General features: G+C 36.6%; 2 protein-coding genes and 1 long non-coding RNA gene across 3 annotated transcripts in view; 1 reads left to right on the top strand and 2 right to left on the bottom strand.

The window, feature by feature from the left end:
• Positions 1 to 1,930: 1,930 nt before the first annotated feature.
• LOC112143032 (calpain-5) overlaps positions 1,931 to 22,949 on the bottom strand; it is a 26,735-nt gene continuing 5,716 nt past the window's right edge. Inside the window, exons 4-12 of the mRNA XM_036215164.1 lie at positions 11,427 to 11,619; positions 11,162 to 11,352; positions 7,826 to 7,903; positions 7,548 to 7,728; positions 7,344 to 7,466; positions 4,348 to 4,550; positions 3,967 to 4,002; positions 3,246 to 3,343; positions 1,931 to 3,155 (exon numbers count right to left, since the gene is read on the bottom strand). Coding sequence (XP_036071057.1) covers positions 3,271 to 3,343; positions 3,967 to 4,002; positions 4,348 to 4,550; positions 7,344 to 7,466; positions 7,548 to 7,728; positions 7,826 to 7,903; positions 11,162 to 11,352; positions 11,427 to 11,619 — 1,078 coding nt within the window. The 3' untranslated portion in view covers positions 1,931 to 3,155; positions 3,246 to 3,270. The remainder of the gene's footprint in view (positions 3,156 to 3,245; positions 3,344 to 3,966; positions 4,003 to 4,347; positions 4,551 to 7,343; positions 7,467 to 7,547; positions 7,729 to 7,825; positions 7,904 to 11,161; positions 11,353 to 11,426; positions 11,620 to 22,949) is intronic.
• LOC112143039 overlaps positions 7,544 to 22,949 on the top strand; it is a 20,740-nt gene continuing 5,334 nt past the window's right edge. Inside the window, exon 1 of the long non-coding RNA XR_002918679.2 lies at positions 7,544 to 7,656. This is a non-coding gene — a long non-coding RNA (uncharacterized LOC112143039). The remainder of the gene's footprint in view (positions 7,657 to 22,949) is intronic.
• Positions 20,690 to 22,943, bottom strand: LOC118599614 (calpain-5-like). Its single transcript, XM_036215165.1, has 3 exons — positions 22,620 to 22,943; positions 22,188 to 22,309; positions 20,690 to 20,910 (listed from the first exon to the last, which is right to left on the bottom strand). The coding sequence occupies exons 1-3, from the start codon at positions 22,769 to 22,771 to the stop codon at positions 20,864 to 20,866; spliced, it is 321 nt and encodes a 106-aa protein (XP_036071058.1). The 5' UTR covers positions 22,772 to 22,943; the 3' UTR covers positions 20,690 to 20,863.

Below are 22,949 nucleotides of genomic sequence, written 5' to 3'. Positions count from 1 at the left end.
TTTTCATGTTTCAATGCCACATTTATTACAACATGTATTTATTTATTTATTTAATGCCACTTTTAAATAATTAATGACACATGTATTTATTTATTTCATATTAAATGTATTTATTTCAATTTGGCTCTTTTCTACCACGCCGGCAATTAAATAATTAAATATATTATGAAATGTTAAAAAGTGCTTTTTAATGGCTATTTTCACATTTTAATGCCACATTTATTTAAACATTTGTTTATTTATTTAAACTTTTATTTATTTATTGCCACTTTTAAATAATTAATGACACATTTATTTATTTATTTCATATTAAATTTATTTATTTCAATTTGGCTCTTTTAACCTACAAGGGACAGTGAAATAAATAAATATGTCATTAAATGTCTAAATGTTCCATTTTCATCTTTTAATGCCACATTTATTTCAACATTTATTTATTTATTTAAACTTTTATTTATTTATTGCCACTTTTAAATAATTAATGACAGATTTTTTTTATTTATTTCATATTAAATTTATTTATTTCAATTTGGCTCTTTTAACCCACAATGGCAATGAAATAAATAAATATGTCATTAAATGTTTAAATGTTCCATTTTAATATTTTACTGCCACATTTATTTCAACATGTATTTATTGATTTCAACATGTATTTATTTATTGCCACTTTTAAATATTTAATGACACATTCATTTATTTATTTAATGGTGTATATATTTATTTCAAATTGGCTCTTTCCAGCCTCCATATCTATTTGCTTAAGTTTGTTAATATATTCTGTACATATGCTGCGACACTCCTGCTTACCAAAGGTAACAACCACATCCACATTTACCTTTGGAAGAGACTCTTTTGCTAGTCTGTCAGCAGCTTCATTCCCTCTTACCCCAGCATGTCCCGGAACCCAGAGAAATGAAACATTACAACCCAAACCCTCCACCTCAGAAAGACTCAGTAAAAACTTATAAAGTAAATTAGGACGCGACTCAGATTCTCTGTGACATGTTGCCAAAAGAGTAGACAATGAATCAGAACAAATGATGACACGTTCAGGAGTATGTTCCTCCACCCAATGCAATCCCCTCAAAATTGCCAGCATTTCTACACAGATAATCAATCTGTTACACGCACACTGAGACCTTCCCATTCACAAACACTCCAAAGCCTGTTCTTTGGGATCCAGTATCCTTCGAGCCATCAGTAAAAATTTGCACAACATCCACTTGGCTCTGCAAAAAAGATTCAATCCATTTACAAACAAATTCTTTATTTAGTCCAATTAGTTCCACATCTACCTCCAGTTCAGACAGGCGCCACAAAGGTATTACTGGCCACACCATGCCAAGCACAGAATCCTTTGTCAACTTCATCTTTCCCAAATAGTTAGCCACATGTGACAAAAAAAAATTACTTTCTTCTGACCACTCCCAAATTCCCAGCACTCATCAAGTAGACATTTAGCTGTCAAAGACCCACGGAATCCCTTTACCCTTGCCCAGTAACTCACCCCCAGTTTAATACGTCGTAGACGCAGCGGTAGCTCATCTGTTTCGACCAAGAGTGCAGGTATCGAGGTTGTTCTAAAGGCCCCGCAGCAAATCCTCAAAGCCTTTGCTTGAACCCTGTCCAACATAGCTAGGACAGATTTAGCAGCAGCCACCAAAACTTGACAACCATAATTAGTGAGGCAGCATAGCAAACCTATTGTGCATTTTGTGATACAAGCACCAAATTTGGCACACATGTACATTAACATGCTGCGAACATTTTCAGATATTGGGCCACTTGGAATTTTCTCATTATGTCCGCCATATTGGATTTCAAAATGGCTGACATTGGAAATATACATTTGAAGTTAGTTTTTTTAATGGAATTATGAAAATGAATAACTTATCCATTATATATATATATATATATATATATTTGGAAAATGTCTGTACCTCTTTTGTCTGTATGCTTTTCTTGACAGTACAAACATCTGTTTGATTTGTGTGCAAACAAGAAAAAAAAAATTTACAAGTATTTTGGATAATTTTAATAACTTAAAAAATTAAACACCCAGAAGATCAAAAGCATCTAGAACAAAGATGGAAGCAAACACTAACCTAAAAAGCTTTACATCTATGACACGCAAAAGGTTTGTAAAATTCATAACGTTCATTAAAATTGTATTTTTGCATTTATACTTTTGGAAAACTCCGAAAAAAAGATCTAAATAGATTTTTATGCTACACATTCGTTACAGCACTTGTATAGGCATGATCTGTAACCAGAATCAAAACTTTGCTTACATATATATCTATAATATTCAAAAGGCTCTCTTTGTTTGAAGTTTGCGCCTGTTTGGTTCTAATGTGATTTGATTGTTTTATTTCAAGCATTAATTATGGAATAATACAATTAAATGACAAAATACTGATATAACAAGTCAATTTCAAATATTAAGTAATGTATTGACAATAAAATAAAGAAAAAATAACAAAGACATTAGAACATGATGTCCTCCTCTTAACTATGTAATAATGAATAGACTTTTTTGTAGTAATGCATACGGTACACACAAGTCATATTTGATTCGGTAAATACATCGATTATCCAACAGTTGTTGCTTAGAGGGAGGAAACAAGCATGCAAAATCCCACCCAAGTATGTTTTCTTTTATTTTTTTACATATTTTATATTTTTTATATATATTTTTAAATAGTTGTCATAATCTGGTCCTTATCAGATCAAGTACCAATTATATATAGAGTAGCAGAATGGAGTGCTTATTGATTATCCTCAGAAAACTTTCTTCCATAATTTCAATAAACGTCAGTATGAATCACACGTCATGCAACAGATATGTAGTAATTATTGATTGTAATCATAGCGCATTATCATGTTTATCCAGTAATCATCGTTACACATTACTAATCCATTAAAGAAAGTCAAAAAGCTTTTGATTGGCCTTTTAAGTAAATATGACGCATCACATGTCGCTTAACAATAAAATGAAAAAAAAAGAGAGTGGTTCCCCTCGATAGTGGCACTGTGAGGGAAGGTGGAAAGCAACAGATGGAAAAAAAAATGTGTATTTCAGGCCAAACGTGGGCTGCTGCAGCAGGAGTCTATATCGATTCACTGAGGGAATCGTCACCCTCCAGGTTGAGATCCTAAAATCAGAGAGCAGAGGCATCAGTGGTCTGAGCATCAAGATATGTATTAAGAAATGACAATATTTAAGGAGAAATAAAGTACAGTACCTTCTGCTTGTTGTTCAGGCCTGTACTAGTTGGGGTGGATGTGGGAGAGTTCTTGGACATTGGGGTGGACATCTGGCTGCTGGAGTCGGTTCCATTGGCTGAGTGTGACGGAGAGGACAGATGAAGGAGTAAAAGATTAAGTCAGCTGTGTATCTTAATGCACAAGATGTTCAACCCTTTAGAGGAGTTAGTCCTCCATTGGGGCCTCACTTGGCAACAAATGAAGCCAGACTGGAGCTTTTCTTCACAGACTCAATGCCATGTGTCATTGCTATAGGATTTTCTCATCTCTCTCTTACAGTTCCTTACAACTTCACTGTTTTAGTAACAGTCAAGAAATATCTGTAAAAAAATTTAAAAAGCTCTATAAAGCCAGCATAAGAATCTCAGCTCTTCCCCCTGCTTTATATCGTCATGCTGAACTTCCCCGCCCGTCTGAGAAACAGATCAGTGGTTTCAGTAGCTTTTGTTGACTATTGTTTCATTCATAAAGATTTGTAAAAGGCTCATCATAGGATCTTACTACATCCGATTACAAAACCACTAAAAAAAAAACTATCTTTCAACTGTCAACATTCTTAGGTATGATCGTTTACATTCTTTCCAAAAGAAAATTTTCAGCAAAAAATCCTCTAACCTTCAGTGTTATCCTGGTTTTCCAGTCCCTCAGCATTTTTAACAATGACATGAGTCACAACTCGAACATTTCCAATATACATACCGGTTTTCCTTTTTTGGTTCTTCTTCAGTCAGTTCACTGTAAAATAATAGACAAGACTATAGCTTGATATTTTGACCTTCATGCAGTAAAATGAGTAACACCATGTCAGTTTGATTAACCAGTTTTAACAATGTGATCCAAAATGATGATGAAAATATTGAAGTTACATTATATATTATTTTTATACAAAAATGTTTTTTTTTTTTTGCATTTTCCTCTGATGTATCAATCTGTGCCTACATTTACAAAGAAAAGATTTTTTATAAGATGTTACAACATTTCTGATAACTACAAGCTCTGCATCTTTTTAACATTAAAAAGTTTTATCAAACTTGTAATTCTCATAGACCCAGCTTCACACCAAGGTAATCATTTTCATACCAGCAGCTTGAGTCCTCATGGGTGAAAATTCGCAGCATGAACTCTCCCTGTATACCAGCTTGAAGGGTGGAGGGGATGACGACGTATCGGCCCTTGGGCAAGTTGCATCTCATGAAAACTGACCGGTAATATAAGAAGTTTTGGTCTCCCATTAGCTTCTTATTCCAAAGTTGGTTTATTCTGTACTTCCTGTTCAACTCCACCTGGAAACACAGTTTTCATTTTAAAGGATGTGAAATCAAGCTTGTGTTTTATTAATCTACTTTGTAGCACATGAAGTATCACTTTTATTTTGGTATCATTAATGATGAAACTTGTAAAAGATAACTGAAACACAGCACCATCCAAACAAAAAAACATAAAACAGCAACAGAGTCATTTCTCCTTGCAGGGTGCGGGGCACATGTGGTGCTGAGATAGAGTGGTCCATCTCCAATTGGAGCATCACTGATCGCGTCTGTGTGTTTTGATTGTATGCATATTTTCATCTCTACAGTCTGTTTAGACACAAAAACATGATCACATTTGTCAATCGCGGCGTCTTATTGTGAAAAATTGATTCTATTTTGAAACTAAACATGATTTTCTCATGTATTTTGATGCAACTTCCTGCCAGTATTGATGCGGAGCGCTCGCAAAAAAAATAAACCAAACGCGGAAAAGTTCCGCTGCACCGCGCGGTCCCTCTGCGCTGCTCAGCTCAGCTCTGCTCCGCGCCTGGTCTGAACTACGACATAGGTTAACATGGGCGCCGAATGGAAGCAGACTCTGTTCCGTGCCGCTTCCGCGTCTGCTGTGACCCCGGCGTAACTCACTACCGTCCGGAGCCGCGTCCCGAGAGCTGCGGACCACCGATGTTCCGAACAGCAAGCGCACCAGGGGACGTTTTAAATGTAGTTTAAACAACGGCAGTTATTTGTGGATGAAAAGATAAATCTCAGCTTTGAGTGTGTGGCCCGTCCCTCTTTTGCCACGCAAAAATATGCAAAATATCCCAAAGGAGGTTTAAGCGTGATCCTGCCCCAGCATAGCAGTCTGTCTGCCGGCATATTCATGGCATGAGCTCCGCTGGACACGTCGTTGCATCGAGCTGCAGCCAGAGAACGCGCCGGCAGTAACAGACTGTCAAACTATCCACATAGTATCCCACTTTTCTCAGTCTATAATGTTTTAAAAAACAAAAGTTTGTTGGAAATTATAAATCTCTATTTCATTCATTACTGCAGTTCAGCAGAGGAGGAAAAGATTTGGTCCTGACGAAAAATGAACATGAAAGTGTTATGGAAATTTTATTTTTGATGTTTTTTATTTTATTTTACTGAACGTTGATTGAAGTTTTGAATTTAAAATGCCCTTCACTTGCACTTGGGCTTTTGTTAGACATTTTATGTTACAGCCTTTTATTGTTAAGAATGTTTAACTCAATACAATGATACAAAATAAAGTATTTCTGATGAAAACTATAAATTTTGTCATTCTTGTTTTCATAATTAATGTAGAACTGCTAAATTCCACGAAGCACACCTTTTTGTCCTAAAAAAAAGGCCACATATCAATTTGCGATTAATCGTGAGTCAACTATGGACAATGCGATTAATCGCAATTAACAATTTTAATCGCCTGACAGCTCTAATATATATATATATATATATATATATATATTAGGGCTGCCACAATTATTCGACTAATCGACGACTAATCGACTACTAAAATAGTCGACGAATGATTTGGTCGTCAAAGCGTCATTTTTTTGTTTGTTTTTTTTTCCTTGTTTTGATCTTAAAACTACGGTTCTCGTCAAACATGCACAGTGGTGCTAGCCCGGTCAGCACTGATGTCACAGGAAGTTCTCTTACACTCATAACAGCACGCTAGCTAAAATATTAGGGAAGCACAAGGAAAAGAAAAGAGGAAAAAGCGTCAAATGTAATTCCTGCAAGACAGAAGTTGTGTTCCATGAGAGAACTATGACGATAAATGACGAAAAATAATTGCAGGGTTTTAATAAGTTTTCTGTTGTTGATTCAGATGACCTCATTTGATTTAAGTCTTGTTTTAATGCCAGAAAAAATGAAGGAGAAAATCTGCATGATTCATTAAAAGATTAATAAACTATTGTGTTTATTTTAATTTGAATATAGCTTAAAGATCTCAAGTTTAAAGATAATAATGGTTAAGATGAGTGTTTTACATCCAGTCGCCGCACGACCCGATTAGTCGACTAATCTAAATAAATAATTGTAGATTAGTCGACTATTGAAATAATCGTTTGTGGTAGCCCACATATATATATATATATATATATATATTTTTTTTTTTTTTAAAGACCCACTTTGACAAAATCATGTTTTCGGCATTTCATCCCAACATTCAGTCCCTGATAGACCATCTTAGCTTCTTATCACTTCAAGTCAAGACGGTTTCTCTTTGACCCTGTTAACATGTCTGTTTTCAAGTCTCCCGGTTGAGTCTACCTATCAAAGACACGATGGTCTCAGTAAAATCAATTACCAAAAGAAGATGCTCAAAAGTTCTGCTTTGCAATTCCAAGTAAATTCTTGCAGATTTGAATTTGTGACTTAAGTCTCAAATCCAAGAGCACACTATACTCTCTCTTTTCTTAATGTTGATTTTAGTCCTAAAAGGACTATAATCAGTACACAAGACCGCTTTTAATATTAAACTTTAAACTATTCCTCAGACGGTTTCAACAAACCAGGGATGTGATGATAAAGAGCTATGCTGGTCCTAAACAACACAATATTACCTCTTTAAAATTGAGTAAAGTAATAAATACATTTTTATTGTTACCTTATAAACCAAAACACCAATGACCAAATCTTCTCCTTGACCATTTTTTTGGTAACATAGTTCATTTCACATTTGCAATTTGGCCATGCATTTTGAAAATTAATTTTAGAAAAGACAAATCAATGTTGAATCTGGCCAACTTTGACAGTAGGAAAGCTAATAGATTTAATAAATATGGATGTTACCTCATAAACCTTAAAGCCAATGGCCACATTTTCTCCATGACCAGTTTTTTTATGGATCCTCCGGTCTTTTTGTTGCAAGGTGATCATTACTTCATCCGTTTTCTTTGTCACATCAAACAGATACTAAAAAAGGAAATTCAATAGACAGTTTAAATATAATTTGTTTTAGTGTTAACAACAATGCAAAACAATAATCTGCTGTACCTGTGGGTTCTGCAGTATTGACACGGCGCCACCGCTGCGGTTTAAGACTGGATCATCATGTCTTGTCCAGCTCCCAAAATGCAAAGTTTCATTCCATGGACGGGAGTTGGTGAGTGAAGGATCAACAATGTGGCAAACATCTGCATCATTGAAGTGTCTGCACCAGTCTTTATAGGACATCCTGTGGATGAGAACAAACCTGGTGTTAGTGAACTTCCTAAAAGTTTATGTTAATCTCAGAAATGGACTGCAGTGATTTAGAGATATTTTATGTTTACCAGAACTCCCCATCATCCTCTACCGTGAGTCCAAGCTTGTACCTCTCTGCATAGTCAATTGTGGACCATTCCTCAGAGCTAACAAAACAAAAAATAAGTAAAAATGGTGGATGATCGACTCCAATATGACAACAACGAAAACTTTTTCTAAAAAGAATCATCTTATTTAATCTAAAGTTAAACACCTTCTCATTAATAGATTGTAATTGAATATGACGTCAGAAAAATAATAGTTTACAGAAAACTCCTGGAAATTCCCATTTATTCTTATTCTCATTTTTAAATGTTGACCATCTGCAAACACAAAGTGCAAAATATATAAATGCATAAAGTGGGAGTGACTATTGACTGAGGTATTCCAAAAAATCAATTCAAGTGTTCACAAGTGAACGAACTGCACTATTTGTAAATATCAAGGTGTTTAATTTTAAAAAATTCTTAGAAAATTGACACTGAAGCAATATTTGAGAAGAGCTCAAATGTATAAAAATAGGTACATCATAGGGGTATAACGATTAATCAATTTAATTGATGAATTTGTTTATATTGTGTCATAAATATATTATATATATATGTGTGTGTGTGATGACATATATGATAACAGCAGACAACATCGCTAGCGTTTAATGCATTGCTGGGTTGAGTGAACGCTGCCGTGTCTGGCTGCCGGGCTCCCCAGACAAAGCTTGTTTTTTGCTGTAAGGTGACCTTGAGTTCCTTGAATGGTACCCAACAAATAAAATGTATTATTATTATTATTGTATTAACACCTGTGTGATGGCAGCAAAAAATGATCAATCCATCATTACAGTTCAATGTGTGGAAACAGAAATTTTGCAAAGATGTGACCATACAATGTTCTAATATAATTTCCATTTGTATTATTTCAATGATGAAAACCAACAGTGGACTGAAAAATCCAAAATGTTAATGGATTTGTCATTAACTCTTGTTTACTCATTTATTTTTTCACATATTTAATTTACCCTTGATTATTAAGAAATACAAGGAATAGAAATCTTCTCCTGCACTGTACCAGGTATTTATTTCTGAGTCACATGGCTGTTGTTTTTGCTATAAATGTCCTGCATCAGTTTTAGGTCAGTGAATCGCATGGTTAAGTGTTCGAGTCTGATGATACACCTTTATGTTTTGTTAGAGTGCAATGAGCGCACCTATATGATTTTGTTTTGGCATCATTTTGTTTTCAGCGTAAGGTTACGCAGTGGTATAAATAAAAGCGGAGCATCCTGTCCTGTGCACTTCCAGAGGGACGGACATCATGGCTGCTGGAACAGTGACAAAATGTTCAAAGTCCCTTATTAACGAGCAGTGTGCAATATTAAAAGAAGATGTCTGTTCCAGAGAGCTCAGGAGAAGGCTCACGTGCAGCTAGAGAGCGATCAGAGCTTTGTGTTGTTCACTTCAAATGTGTTTTAAAAGAAAAAGCTTAAATTGCGTAGAGTTAAAAATTGAATAGTTAATTGTTAGTTCTTTTATCATTAATTTTGTACATTCTATCTGGAAGGTATAAATAACAGCATATACATAATTTACACTTTATATGAATAAAAACATATTTACATCATGGATTTTGTGCATAATCGTATCTAGTAGTTTATAACGAATCAAACAAAGCAAACAACAACCTAAAAAGCCATTTGGTAGCCAAAAGAGCCGCTGTTTTAGGAAAACGAATGCAAAAGAATTGAATTTTGAGCGAGAATTCTTATCACTATTGTGGAGGGAAACAAGAAAAGAATGTTGTTTTTACTTTGTCTGATAGATTTGGAAGTATCTAAAAAAAGAGAGAAAAAAACATTCATAAAAACTGATTATTTAGAAGTATTTTTATTTTTTATTTATTTTTTTAAATCATCCATTAATGGTAATAAATGTAGACTGTTTTGATGAGATATACGTTTAACTTGAGCAAATTGAGTAATGATGCTTCCCACTTATATAAAATAATGTACACTAGATTGTGGAATGACTGTAATAATAATAATAATAATAATAATAATAATGCATTTTATTTAAAAGCACCTTTCAAAACACTCAAGGACACTGTACAAAGTAGAATATATATATATATATATATATATATATATATATATATATATATATATATATATATATATATATATAAAACACAACAACATAATTTAAAGATAAAAAAAAAAACAATAAATAAGTTGACATAATAAAATCAGATTAAAATGAATGAGCGTCATGAATTTGGGAATGCAGATTTGAACAGATATGTTTTGAGTTTGGATTTGAAAACAGAAAAGGAGTCAACATTGCGGAGGTCAGGAGGCAGAAAGTTCCAGAGTTGAGGAGCCGAGCGACTGAAGGCTTGGCTCCCCATGGTAACCAGACGGACAGGATTGACGGAAAGCTGAAGGGAGGAGGAAGACCGGAGAGAGCGGGATGGGGTTTTAATATGAAGAAGATCAGATAGATATGAAGGAGCCATGTTATGGAGGGCTTTGAAAGTGTAAAGAAGCAGTTTGAATTGAATCCTGAAAGTAACCGGGAGCCAGTGCAACTGTTGGAGAACGGGAGTGATGTGGTGGAAGGAGGGAGTTCTGGTAATGATGCGAGCAGCTGTACATCAATACAGACTATTTTTTTTACCTTTTTTGATGCTAGTGTGCCACGGGATTTTTTTTTATGAAAAAGTGTACCTTGGCTCAAAAAAGGTTGAAAAACACTGCAATAGAGACATTGCTGTCAGTTTAAATAATTTTTAAAAGACTTATTGATCCCGAACTTCTGAATCTGCAAACATCTAGCTAGCTTGACTGAATTGTTTATGTTAGCCTCCTGTTTAAACTGCTGCTGTTTTCTGCTTCGTTTTCTGGCTATGACATTTTGCGATCTGTTCCTAACATAAAGACTTCTAGTGGAGTATTTATCCGGAATAATAAGATCGAAATATAAAGCGCTGATAAGCGCTAAATAAGAATAAATGAAATATTTGATCCTGATCGGGGGACAACGTCCAATTACGATCAAGTCATCAAAATCGGACATGATCGGGCCAGATTTCCATTCACGAGATCGGATCAGAACATCCCTAATGTTGTCCTTTAATTTTTTTATTTGATTCATATTTTTTTAATGTATGTTTAGATATTCAACACTGAGGGATATCTCTGTGACCCCTGACCATTTTTTTACTCATTCTATAGTTTAATGAAGTCATGAATGCAACAAAATATAACAATAAAAACAATAATAAACTGGATTTTTCTGCATTTTATCTGTCAGTGCCAAATCCAATCCCTGTAAGAGGTTTTTTTAATCTTCTTCAACATGCTTCCAGCTCACCCGTCACTCCAGGGTCCATTCCACTCCTTGAATCCCCAGGGGTTTCTCATACGGATCATAGGAATAGCTTCAGTCCTGGAGTGCTCCCCTTGCCCCTCACCTAAACGTACTCTCTTCACTGCTGTCACAGCATATGCATGCCCCATCACCAGACCGTTTGTCAGCTTGGACTCAACTTCATTCTCCTCTGCCTGTAAAATGTAGAAACCTGGTGAGTAAAGTCAAAGTATCTAAAGAATGTAGATTTCAAATATTAAGTAAAGACCTCGATGCCACAGCTGATGATTCCTTCGCGCTTACAAACTTCTAGTAGTTTTCCAAATAGAATGCTTTGTTGTTCTTGATCTTTGTAGAAAGCCTCTTCCTCTAAGTTGATGCGTTCAAATACAGCTCCACTGAAATCCACCACAGCATCTCCAGTGTATCCCCCTCTTAAAGACTCATAGCAGCCATAGAGTCTGAGATAAGAACACAAGTGCAGTTGGAATAACTCTTTCATCTGGCACTTATAAAACACCTTTCACACAACACTATACAATGTCATTGTTTCTAATAAAAAGCATAAAGCTAATGCGTATTTCTTTAAAGGAGAAATACTTGTCCATAAATCAAGTGTACTGACTTGGCATAAGCCTTCTCCAACAGAGCACTCCAGAATTCACGTTTGCTGTTTGAATAACAGTAGATCAGGCTTCCGTCAACAGTAGGCAGCCGGTCGTCCACTACCACATCTGTCCACTGACCAAAGACCCAGAACCGGAAGTGGAAAATTCCGGCATAGTTTTCTGGATGTTTGGGATCCCAGTCCTGCTCCTCCCAATCGGGAATCACCTGGAAACATTTAAAGGAAAAGAAGATATGTTGAAATGTTTTTACAATTTTAAAATGAGCATCTAAAATCTATTGGCTGAAATAGTTATCCAATCTAACCCACGAGTTTCAGTGTTGAGCAGAAAGGTCCTATTAATTAATTTGTTATAATTTTACCACACAACTTTCTACTGTGACAACAGACACAACAACTTAAATGGTGGGCTTCAAAAAAGATGTTGCAGTTTTGGTCTTCAGCAAGCATTAACCTAGGAGGATTTGAATCAACAAGAATTGCCACACAGGTACCAGGTATGGTTCTGTTAGAAAATATTTTTGTGGGGGTGCAATATGTGCAAAAGTCTGCTGAAACTAGTTCTAACCGCTTTTTAAGCTTCAGCTCCTTATTCCCTTATCCTGCATGTCTCCGCTGAAGATAAACACTGAGATAAACACTGACGGTCAGAACTTGTGCTCAAAACCAAGGTCTTTTTCATCTGCTCAGTAACTTTTCATCGCCAAATATGGTGTTGTTCCTGTTTTCTATGCAAAGTTAATAAAAGCCTATTGTACATTGTGGGGCGGTGGGCAGTCGGACGCAGACAGGCTGTTAACCTGCTCTCTCTTCTCCACCGCCTCCCTTTTGCAAAAGAGTGTTTTGAAGTTGAACTGACTGGTTCGTGTTTTTATTCACTTTGGAGAGAGTCTTACATTTTTATTCCTAACTGGTTCAAAACATGTTTGCAGTTTTTTTTTTTGTGCAAAAATATTGGCAAGGGTTGAAAGTAAACTTTAGAAAATGAGCATTTGATTAATGATGATGTGAACATTTTGATAAGTTGTGACTAGTTTAGTTTACATAAATCAAAAACACCAAAAGTAAATCAGTTTAATTATAAAAAGTACCTCTCAGAGTCTGTCAATCATTCAGTGCATAATTATACTGATAATTCAAAGTTGTGAAACTCACCTTTTTCCAAAGCTTTGGTTTCAGAGCAAGACATGAGCTTGCAGCAACAAACCAGCAGTTCCCTATTTTCCCCTGATTTAAGTCATGGGAATTGATACCTTCCACAAACAGACGAGGATCTGAGCTTATCTCCTAGAATAATAAAAAAAAAACATTATTAATGATTACATGCATTAATACATACATCATATTTTGAATAATAGTTTCCAAAAAATGTATAGAATTCGCAGCAAATAAGCCGGTAATATGTCACCGAATAAGTAAAATGGCAATTGGTCATCCTGCCTTATGCCATCTTTTCTTACTGGCACTCACCCCTGGTCGCTTCCACTCCACGATATCGTGAGGTTGTTCTTCATAGAACACAGATGAATCATTTGCAGGGAACTCTGGATCTTCAAACAGCTTCTTGTTCTTGATGCAGTCCCTTTTCAGGTCAGAATAATGTTGATTTTTGAACGGGACAACAGTGGAAGACATGGTTGAGAGACTCAAACCTCACGGCTGGAGATGGATTAAAAACCAACAAGATCAGTTAGGTTTGGTCAGAAACTTACTTCAAATTGTTGCGACTTTTAGGAGGTAAAGTTAGAATTTGATGTGATAGTAAAAAAATATTTTTGTCACTCAGAAGACTTGAAAGTCAGAAATGACATAAACATTATTATGTTGACTTTTGATCAGCCATTTTGTGCCCATAGACTGCATCAACAAATAGTCTTGAAAAAGGTGCCACATTTGTAAGTAACAGGCATTGTGGGATGAGCAGTAGAACCAACTTTGTGTGCTGCTCCCATGAAAAGATTCATTTCCAGGATGTAACGTAAATTCGGAGCATTGGGTCTGGGCCTGGAGTGACTGCAACTAAACCCCTTATTTCTAACATGCCACTCTCTCCCTCTCTTCCTTTTTTCCATCTGGTCCAAAAAATGTATATAAAGTACATAATAAATAAAGCTTAACCTCAAATACAAAAGGTAATTATTCAAAAATACACTTCATTTGTCTAAAGATTTATAACCCCCTATTGTAACAGTAAAATTTGTCCAAAACAAGAGCCTCTTAGCCGATTGGTTAGTGAAGTTAAAAAAAAGTCACCTTTAAAATTAGATTTAAACAGACATTTCATTGAAGAGGACGGCAACTTCCAAGCCAAAGTGTTTTTCATACTAATTATTAAAATATTTGTTTATTTTGCAACTCTACTTTGAAAGACAAAGAAAAATGCACCAAGGCAAATTTGGTGATGCAAAAAACCTTCAAATTCAACTTAGTAGTAATTTTGCAGTAGTAAAAGAAGAGCGTTTTCACACAGATCAACTTTTAAAACTGTAGAAACCTGTGACCAAAAAAACTTTTCTAAAAGAAAATGTATTTTAGACATAGAAACTATGCATTCAGGAAAAAAAAGCAAAATAAATTCTGACCTGGACAATAGTTTTCACGCTGAAGCAATGTACTGATGAGTACACTGTTCCACACCAAGAAGGTTCCAGCTTTTATACCCGAGCTTTTCTTGGAAAGCAGTTTTCTCGAAGGTGCTGCTCAGACCACGCCCCACACCTATCATACAGGTACTTCCACTAAACCCTCCAACACTTGATCCGTGCCAAAGTAAAAGTAGTTTGACATAAATCAACATCAAATTGAAAGCAGTTTATTACTGATTTGTGTGAGACTGAAAGCAGTTTAATACATATGCTGAAGGCAGTTTTACTGCTTTCAGGTTGATACAAGTTAATCAGTATGATCAGTGTCAAACTGAAAACTGGATACTGATCAGACTGTATCAACTTGAAAGCAGTTAAACATTGATCAAGCTGTTTACAGCTTGACATTTATTAAACTGTTTGACCTTATATAATTGTAGAAATGTGCCGTGATCAAATCTAAATTGATCATATCTGTCATCCATCACCATCTGTGAGGTTAGTGTTGTAATCATGTTCTCCTCTGCTGTACTGTTCAAAAATCCGTCGATGTTATACTGTTTAGATCCGTCAATTAGGACAAAACTTAAATGATAAATGTATACTTATTTATGAGAGGTTATACAAGACACACTGCATTTCATTCTAACACACTCAAATACAATTATCTCTCTCAAACAAATATTCTCACATTCAATTCAGTTTTATCTATATACACCAATATAACATGCTCGTAACTGTACAGTAGCAAAAGGTTGGTCATAAAATATAAACAGTAGCTGATTGCTAAACTAAACAAACAAGACTAAATTAAACTGGTTATCCCTGCCCTTAGACCTTCCTTCTCAGTAAGAAAAAACCTGAATTAAGGAAAAAAAAGAAACCTTTGGGATGTCCACATGAAGGAGGGATCCTCTTCCAGGATGGACAGGCGGTTTACCAGGACTGTTAAAGAAGAATTAGCTTATCTAACTACAACTACATATTTGAATAGAGTTCAGCCAGATAGGGTTAGCAGATGGCACATATAGCTGATGTGCCATCTGCTAGTTCCTGCAAACAATCTTGCTGCTGCATTTTGAACAAACTGAAAACTTTTTAAAGAACTTTTTGGTCACGAAAAAGTGAGTTAAAGTAATCCAGCCTAGACATAACAAATAAATGGATGAGTTTTTCAGCATCACTTTTAGATAATTTCAAATCATAGCTATAGTGCACAGGTGAAAAAATGCAGTTTTATACGTGTGATATAGTAAGTGAGTGTAACCCAGGTGCAAACCGGCTATAAATGTTTTAGTTGCACCGGATGCATTTTGTTTAGTTATAAGTGGCTCTAAATTTTGAGCAGCACTTGAATGCATCAGCAGGATCCCCAAATCTCTACGTGGGGCACGTAGCCCAACAGCCAATCAGGAACGATGTTAGTCAAGCAAACCCGGCAACGCAGACGCTGCTCGCGGCTTTTGGCGGCGTTGGCTTTTCCTTTTGGGCCGCGAGGATGATCAACTGATGGGCGAGCTGAACACGAGTGAGCAAACGGTGGGCGGGCCTTGGTGGAGGATAGTGTGATTCGGTGCTGTGGTGACAGTGTGAGTTGTGGGAGGCATTGAGCTACCACAACACGACGGTGGTGCTGTTACCGCAAATGAGTGGGGCTAAGATGTCTCCACGAGGGCCGGGTGGTTTGGTTGATTCCCGGTCGCTATTACCCTGACATAACCCTTTCAGAGCACAACAACGGTGAGAAGAAGAAAAAAAAACGTTTATGGCCATAATATTCCTGACAGTGTGCGAATTCCAAGGGTGGAGCTTTTGGGGCACGACTATGCCAGTGAAAGTTAGGAGTGGGGTGAACTGGGGAGAGGAGAAAGGCGCTATGTGCTAATGGGTGACCGCCATGTTAGGTTTTCATGCTAATGCCTGGCATTGAATGAGGTTTTACAGTTTTTGCCTTTATGTTGATGTTAACTTTAAGAAAAGTATTTCACACATTGCACATGATTTAATTCATAATTTTTACAAATTGGTTCGAGTCGTTTTTTATTTAAAAAGAAGCAAAATGCATAATACTAGAAGTATAATTCAGATACATTTTTGGTGCGGTTCCTCCCACACTAGCAGGCCTGTAGTGTGGGAAAAGGTACAAAAGCACATGTTTATCACCTCTGAAATAGTCGGCATTTATTTTTTGTTATTGTTGCTTTTCTGTTATATGATTTATAGTAAGTTATTACACATTGCATGAACATGAAAGTTATTTTTGTGTGTGCTTATTGCCACATTTAAACTTGAGGAAAACAAGTTGTACAACTGGATTTAGATACTACAAAGGTGACCCCTGCTCTAAGTGGTCATGTTGGTCAGGTTTAGTAGATAAATACAGCTGTGTATCATCTGCATAACAGTGCAAATTAATGCCGTTTCCTGATTATGTTTCCTGAGGGCAGCGTGTAAAGCATGAACATGATGGGGCCCTAGAACAGAGACTCCGTAGCTAACTTGAGTATAATGAGAGTACTCTCCATTTACACTAGCAAACTAGTATATATTAGATGAATAGGATTCAAACTGTCGAAGGGTAGATCCTCTGATTTTTATGTCATGCTCCAGTCTCTGGAGTAAGATGTTGTGGTTGATAGTTCCAGCTTTATGACATGGTGTCCTATCCTGCTGGAAGTGGCATCAGAAGATGGTACACTGTGGTCATGAAGGGATGGACATGGGGAGCAAAAATACTCAAGTAGACAGTGGCCTTTTAATCATGCTCATTTGGTAGTAGGGGTACTAAGTTACTACATGGAGCTAAATTTGCCAAGAACATATCTCCCACACCATTACAGCACCAGCAACCTGAAGTGTTGATACAAGGAAGGATGGATTTGTGCTTTCATGTTGTTGATGCCAAATTCTGACCCTACCATCTGAATGTTGCAGCAGAAATACAGTCTCATCAGACCAGGCAACATTTTTCCTATTTTCTTTCATTTTAGCGAGTCTCCGTGAATTGTAGCCTTATTTTGCTGTTCGTGGCTGACATGAGGGGCATGTGGTGAGGGTCTTCTTCTGCTGTACTCCATCTGCCTCAATGTTAGACATGTCTTACACTCAGATGCAGACCTTGGTTGTAACGAGTACATATTTTCAGATACTGCTGCCTTTCTATCAGCTGAAACTAGTCTGGCCTTGCCCCTCAGATCTCTGGCATCAACAAAGCATTTCTGCCCACGGGATATTTTGTCTGCTTGGGAATATTCCCAGTAAACTCTAGTAATGGCTGTTTGTGTGAATCCCAGTAGTTCAGAAAAAGAAGAATAGATGAAACAGAAGGCAGATAATTTACCATGCTATGATTGACTGAGAGGCAGAATCCTCTTAAGATGAACAAACAGTTACACCACATTGAAAAAGAGCACAACAGAAGCTTATGTTGTTATTTTAGAAATTTTCATTTCTTTTTTAAGCAGAGTTTTTCCTCATAGAGAATTGGGCGGCGGCCTCCACCACCTAATTTATGAGCAACACCAGCTCCTGCCGTTTAATCAAACACAGGATCAAGTGTTCACAACCCGCAATCTTTTGTAACTGCAGTTACACACATCAGCCAGTAAGAGCGAGTGGCGCTGTGTCCAAATTTGCACATGAAACAGGCACTCCAAGCCAATGACTTCCACTCAAATCCGGGTTTGAATGTAAATAAAAGCTTTGTGGTCCATACAGAGCCACGGTTCGGGCTGCACGCGTACCGCGGATCATTCCCTTCCTCCTCCCCCGCGGTCGATGTGTTCCTTGGTGGCGGATTATTTAAATCATCTTTATTTTGACATGCGTCAAAGTTATTTCTTGACAGTTATCCAAAACCCAAAGCTCCCGCCGCGTGTGGGGGGATTTCCATCAAAAACTTTCCTCGAGGTTGTCGTGGATAACGTGCATACTTAGAGATCGAGTTTATTTATTTTGAAGAGCTGAATAAAAGCATTGGAGTTTGTCTCCAAGTTTGCGTTCAGAGCAGCCACTGCTCTGTAACAGGACCGCGACTTCAGGGGAATGCAGTATGGAGAGCCAAAAGGATCAAAAGTCACTTGGAAGAGCGGACATGGCAGCGCCCCACTTGCCAGTGTTGGGGGTTATGTATTACAAAGTAACGAATGACTGTAATTTAATTACTTTTGTCAGTAACGGAGGAACATAACGAATTACAGTTTAAATTTTAGTAATAAATTGCAATTACTGGCCTACAGAAACCCTCATTTCTCCGTTACTTTTGATTTTGAAGGCTCCGATATTTCTCTTGGTTAAATGAAACAAAACAGAGAAAAAAAAAAAAAACGGTTGCGGCGCACACCCGCACGCATTCCACTGCAGAGTGGGGCTTAAGTCCAGACACGCCCTGAATGCTGTAATAACAGGGCCTAATTTCAAAATCCAATGAGAGACCTAATTTCTAATCTCAGTGTCGGACTCCCGGACACACAGGTGAGCAGCAGAGACCCGCCCGCTGAAATACGACTAGCTCCTGCTCCGTAGGAGTATTTATGTATTTATTATTTTACCCATTCTACCTTTATTCTTCACACTGAGCTGCAGGTGATCTGTCAATAGCTGCGTTTCCATTACACTTTGGCGCAAAACTTTATCGAAATTTCTAGAATTTCGATAAAACACTGTTTCGAAAAAAACAGTGTTTCCATTAAACCATGATTACGCGAAAAACTCGAAGTAATTCCCATTAAAAAAACATGACGACCGATAGAAACACTATTTTCATGTGCAGTAGATTCATTCACATTTCTGCCACGGAGCTAGCTCTCATCCTTCCCATCAGAGAAGACGTCTACGTCTGATCCGAGCCTTGGAGCGGCAGTCTCCTTATACGTGGGAGCGACGTAGAGTCAAACAGTTTTGGGAAATTGTGGTTGAAGAATTCACCGAAGAGCTGTGGATTCAGCATTTTCGCATGACACGTTCAACTTTTGATGAGCTGTGCGGTGCTGTGGGACCTCTCGTGGCTCCCGCTGTGCGGTGCCCAAGGCAGCCAGTTGCTGTGAAAAGGCGCATTTGACCAGCTTTTCCTGCTTCCTGTCCGAAACGTCATATCCGGTTAATGGTCACGTGACTCGTTTGTTTCGAAAAAAGTGTTTCCATTACAGTTTTTCGAAAAACTACTGTTTCGATACGGCCCAAATACCACCTCCTCTAAGCGCAAAAACTTTATTTCGAAAAAGGCGAGTTTTTTCGAAATTGTGGTGTTTCCATTAGGAGAATTTAATATCGAAATTCAGTTTTTCGAAATTTCAGAGTTAATGGAAACACGACTAATATGAGTATAAATGATATAAAGTTAATGTTCTGTGCCATTAATGGTTTCCGCTTAGCAGAAGGGGGAGGGGCAAAAGTTCTCCACACCTGCAGGTGCGCAGGGAGTGCGCGGGTGCACGAGGGGAGAGACAGATACAGCAATAAGTTATTTCAATTTAAATTTAAAATAAAAAATATATCGAGTCAAAATACATTATTATTATTATAGTAATTAATTCTGTGCATAATATAATATTTTTGATTATAAAGAAGCAACAAAACAACCTGAAGAGGCACTTGGAAGCTGAAAGAGATTATTCTTTTATTGTGGAGAACGGGTAAGAGCAGCTGGAATCACCATCACTAGCCCCGCCCCCTACCGTCAGAATGACTTTTTGCATTTAAGGTGTAGAAAGAAACTGCTTGAGGCATTAAACTATTATCTATGTATTCATAAGACTTAGTTTCAGATTTTCCCACTGATTTTTTTCCCACATCTCTCTTTGAGAAGTGGTATTGACCTCATATGCTGTAACTTTGTGTAATTTTTCACACTGCTGCCTGATTTCTAATAAAGTCAGGTTATGTGTTATGCCATGTTTATAGTTTGCACAAGCCCATTGGTTTAAAAAACAAATTGAATGGAAGACAAGAGGATCTTGATGATGCAATTTTTCCTTGAGAATTTGTACATGACCGGAAAAAAGTAAAGTAATGAGTAGTGAATTACATTTTAAAATAAATAAGTAAAGTAATTTCATTACAATCTCATCCAGTAACTAAAGTAAAGTAATCAATTCATTTTTTTAAAGTAACTTTCTCAACACTGTCACCTGCACATGTACCACAGATAAAAATAATGATTTGAAATACTTGATTTCAATACTTGTGACAAAGAGGCAGAGACGTGTGGATCCACGTGCAAACGAAAGGTTTTAATGAAGACACAGGACAAGGCAAGATGTGGTCAGAAAACAGGCCGAGGTCAAAACACAGGGGCCAGGCGGAGAGTCGAGGATTCAGGCAGGAGTCAAAACACAAAGGAGACAGGCATAGGAGAAAACACTCTGGCTGTATGCAGGGCAAACAAGATTTCGCAGAGGGCTGTGGTGAGAAGCCAGACTAAATACTATGGCATTGATGAGGTGATGGGAAACAGCTGATAAAGATTAATCCAGGTGAGGGCAGGTGAAGAGTTCAGAACTCAGGTGAGCGCTTCCTCTGGTGGTTGAAGGGAGACCCAGCTGGTTGAACCATGACAATACTACAATTAATTCCAAAAAGTAATGAAAGTTTAATTTTAACTTTTTCATTTCAGATTTAATTTGGACATTGGTGGTGGGGTGTGGCAAGGAAAAGCAGCATATTTATCATTTTTTTCTCTCACGTTTTGCAGATTTGGTCTCCAGACATGTAAATGTAACCAGAAACTTCATGTTTTTACATTTTTGTTTATGTTCAAAGTTCAAGGATGTGTCAGTGAGTGTATATTTATACTTCAAATACTTTTATTTTTTCACAAATATATGTTTTAAATCTTTTCAAATAAGCTTTTTTTTGGTAATGTTTTTTTTTTCACTTTTTACTTCAAAAATGATATGAACTGTGACAATAAAACCATGACATGATCTGAAACATGAATTTTGTGGTCCGTCACACCCCTAGTGAGTATTGTTTCTTCTATAATCATGTACATCTAGCTGTACATAGATAGATATTAATTCAAACTTGAGTCATGTTAGTCAAATGTACTAGTTTTACAGGTATGGAAAATTGTAATTTTCTAATTTTTGCCACTGAAGTGCACCTGTTGTTAATTCCATGAACACCAATACAGCTGAAATTGATTAACAAGGCCCTAAGCTGCTTAAACATCCAGAAAATTATCAGACAGGTTCAATTAAATTCATGCCAGGCCCAATAAAAAAAGTGATCCTTTAATTTTTATGAGCAGTATATATTATAAAACCATGCAAACCTGGAAAACTGCCAAAATATTCTTTCAACAAATCCCTGTTTTTGTTTCCTTGTAACGTATTTTTTGGCTTGCTTTTATTTTTGCCTTTACATTCATTCTTACTTTATTTTGCTTAAAAGTAATGTGTTTTCGGTAAGCAGTAAATGACTGTGTTATGTCTTATGTACAGCCCTTATAAGGTTATATTATTGTCCTCTGCGAGAGATCGTTTGTTACAGATTACTGTATGTGATTTAGGTATGTCTTATCATTGCTGTGTTTTCTGTGAGAACACAATTCCAGTACACACAAATAGAATACAGATGAAGGAGTAAAAGATTAAGTCAGCTGTGTATCTTAATGCACGAGATGATCAACCCTTAAGAGGAGTCAGTCCTCCATTGTGGCCTCATTCGTCAACAAATAAACCTAGACTGGAGCTTTTCTTCACAGACTCAATGCCATGTGGGATTCCTAGGATCTTTTAATTGTCAACATTCTTAGGTATGACCGTTTGTGATACATTCTTTCTAAAATAAAATTTTCAGCAAAAAATCCTTTAACCTTCAGTGTTGTCCTGGTTTTCCAGTCCCTTAGCATTTTTAACTCTGGCATAAATCACAACTCCAACATTTCCAATACACATAGACCAGTTTTCCTTTTTTGGTTCTTCTTCAGTCATTTCACTGTAAAATAATAGAGACAAGACTTGTTTTAGCTTGATATTTTGACCTCCATGCAGTAAAATGAGTAACACCATGTCAGTTTGATGAACCAGTTTTAACAGTGAGATCCAAAATGATGATGAAAATATTGAAGTTACATTATTTTATTTTTATTAAAAAAATCAATTTGTCTACATTTAAAACGTAATTTTTTTTAAGAGTTTGAACAATTTCTGATAATCACAACCTCTGCATCTTTTTTAACCTTAAACGTTTAGTCAAACCTGTAATTCTCAGACCCAATGTCACACCAAGGTAATCACTATCATACCGGCAGCTCGAGTCTTCATCAGTGAAAATTCGCAGCATGAACTGTCCCTGTACACCAGCTTGAAGGGTGGAGGGGATGACGACGTATCGGCCCTTGGGCAGGTTGTAACTCTTGAAAACTGACCGGGCAGGTGAGAAAATTGCACTTCCCATTTGTTTCTGATTCCAAAGTTGGTTTATTCTGCACTTCCTGTTCAATTCCACCTGGAAACACAGTTTACATTTTAAAGAATGTGAAATCAAGCTTGTGTTTTATTAATCTACTTTGTAGCACATGAAGTATCACTTTTATTTTGGTATTATTTATTTATTTATTTATTTATTTTTTTTA

The sequence above is a fragment of the Oryzias melastigma genome, linkage group LG14 (genome assembly GCF_002922805.2).
Source record: "Oryzias melastigma strain HK-1 linkage group LG14, ASM292280v2, whole genome shotgun sequence".
Classification (NCBI taxonomy): Eukaryota; Metazoa; Chordata; class Actinopteri; order Beloniformes; family Adrianichthyidae; genus Oryzias; species Oryzias melastigma.
Note: the sequence above shows the minus strand (reverse complement) of the source record. Positions and strands in the feature narration are given on the sequence as shown.

What these genes read in the sequence shown, in the direction of transcription:
- LOC118599614 (XM_036215165.1), bottom strand. Translation starts at nt 22,771, where the DNA reads ATGGGAAGTGCAATTTTCTCACCTGCCCGGTCAGTTTTCAAGAGTTAC. An exon ending in GATGAAGACTCGAGCTGCCG is followed by an intron (nt 22,310 to 22,619) that starts GTATGATAGTGA and finishes ATTATTTTACAG; the next exon opens with TGAAATGACTGAAGAAGAAC. An exon ending in AAACCAGGACAACACTGAAG is followed by an intron (nt 20,911 to 22,187) that starts GTTAAAGGATTT and finishes TGGTTCAACCAG; the next exon opens with CTGGGTCTCCCTTCAACCAC.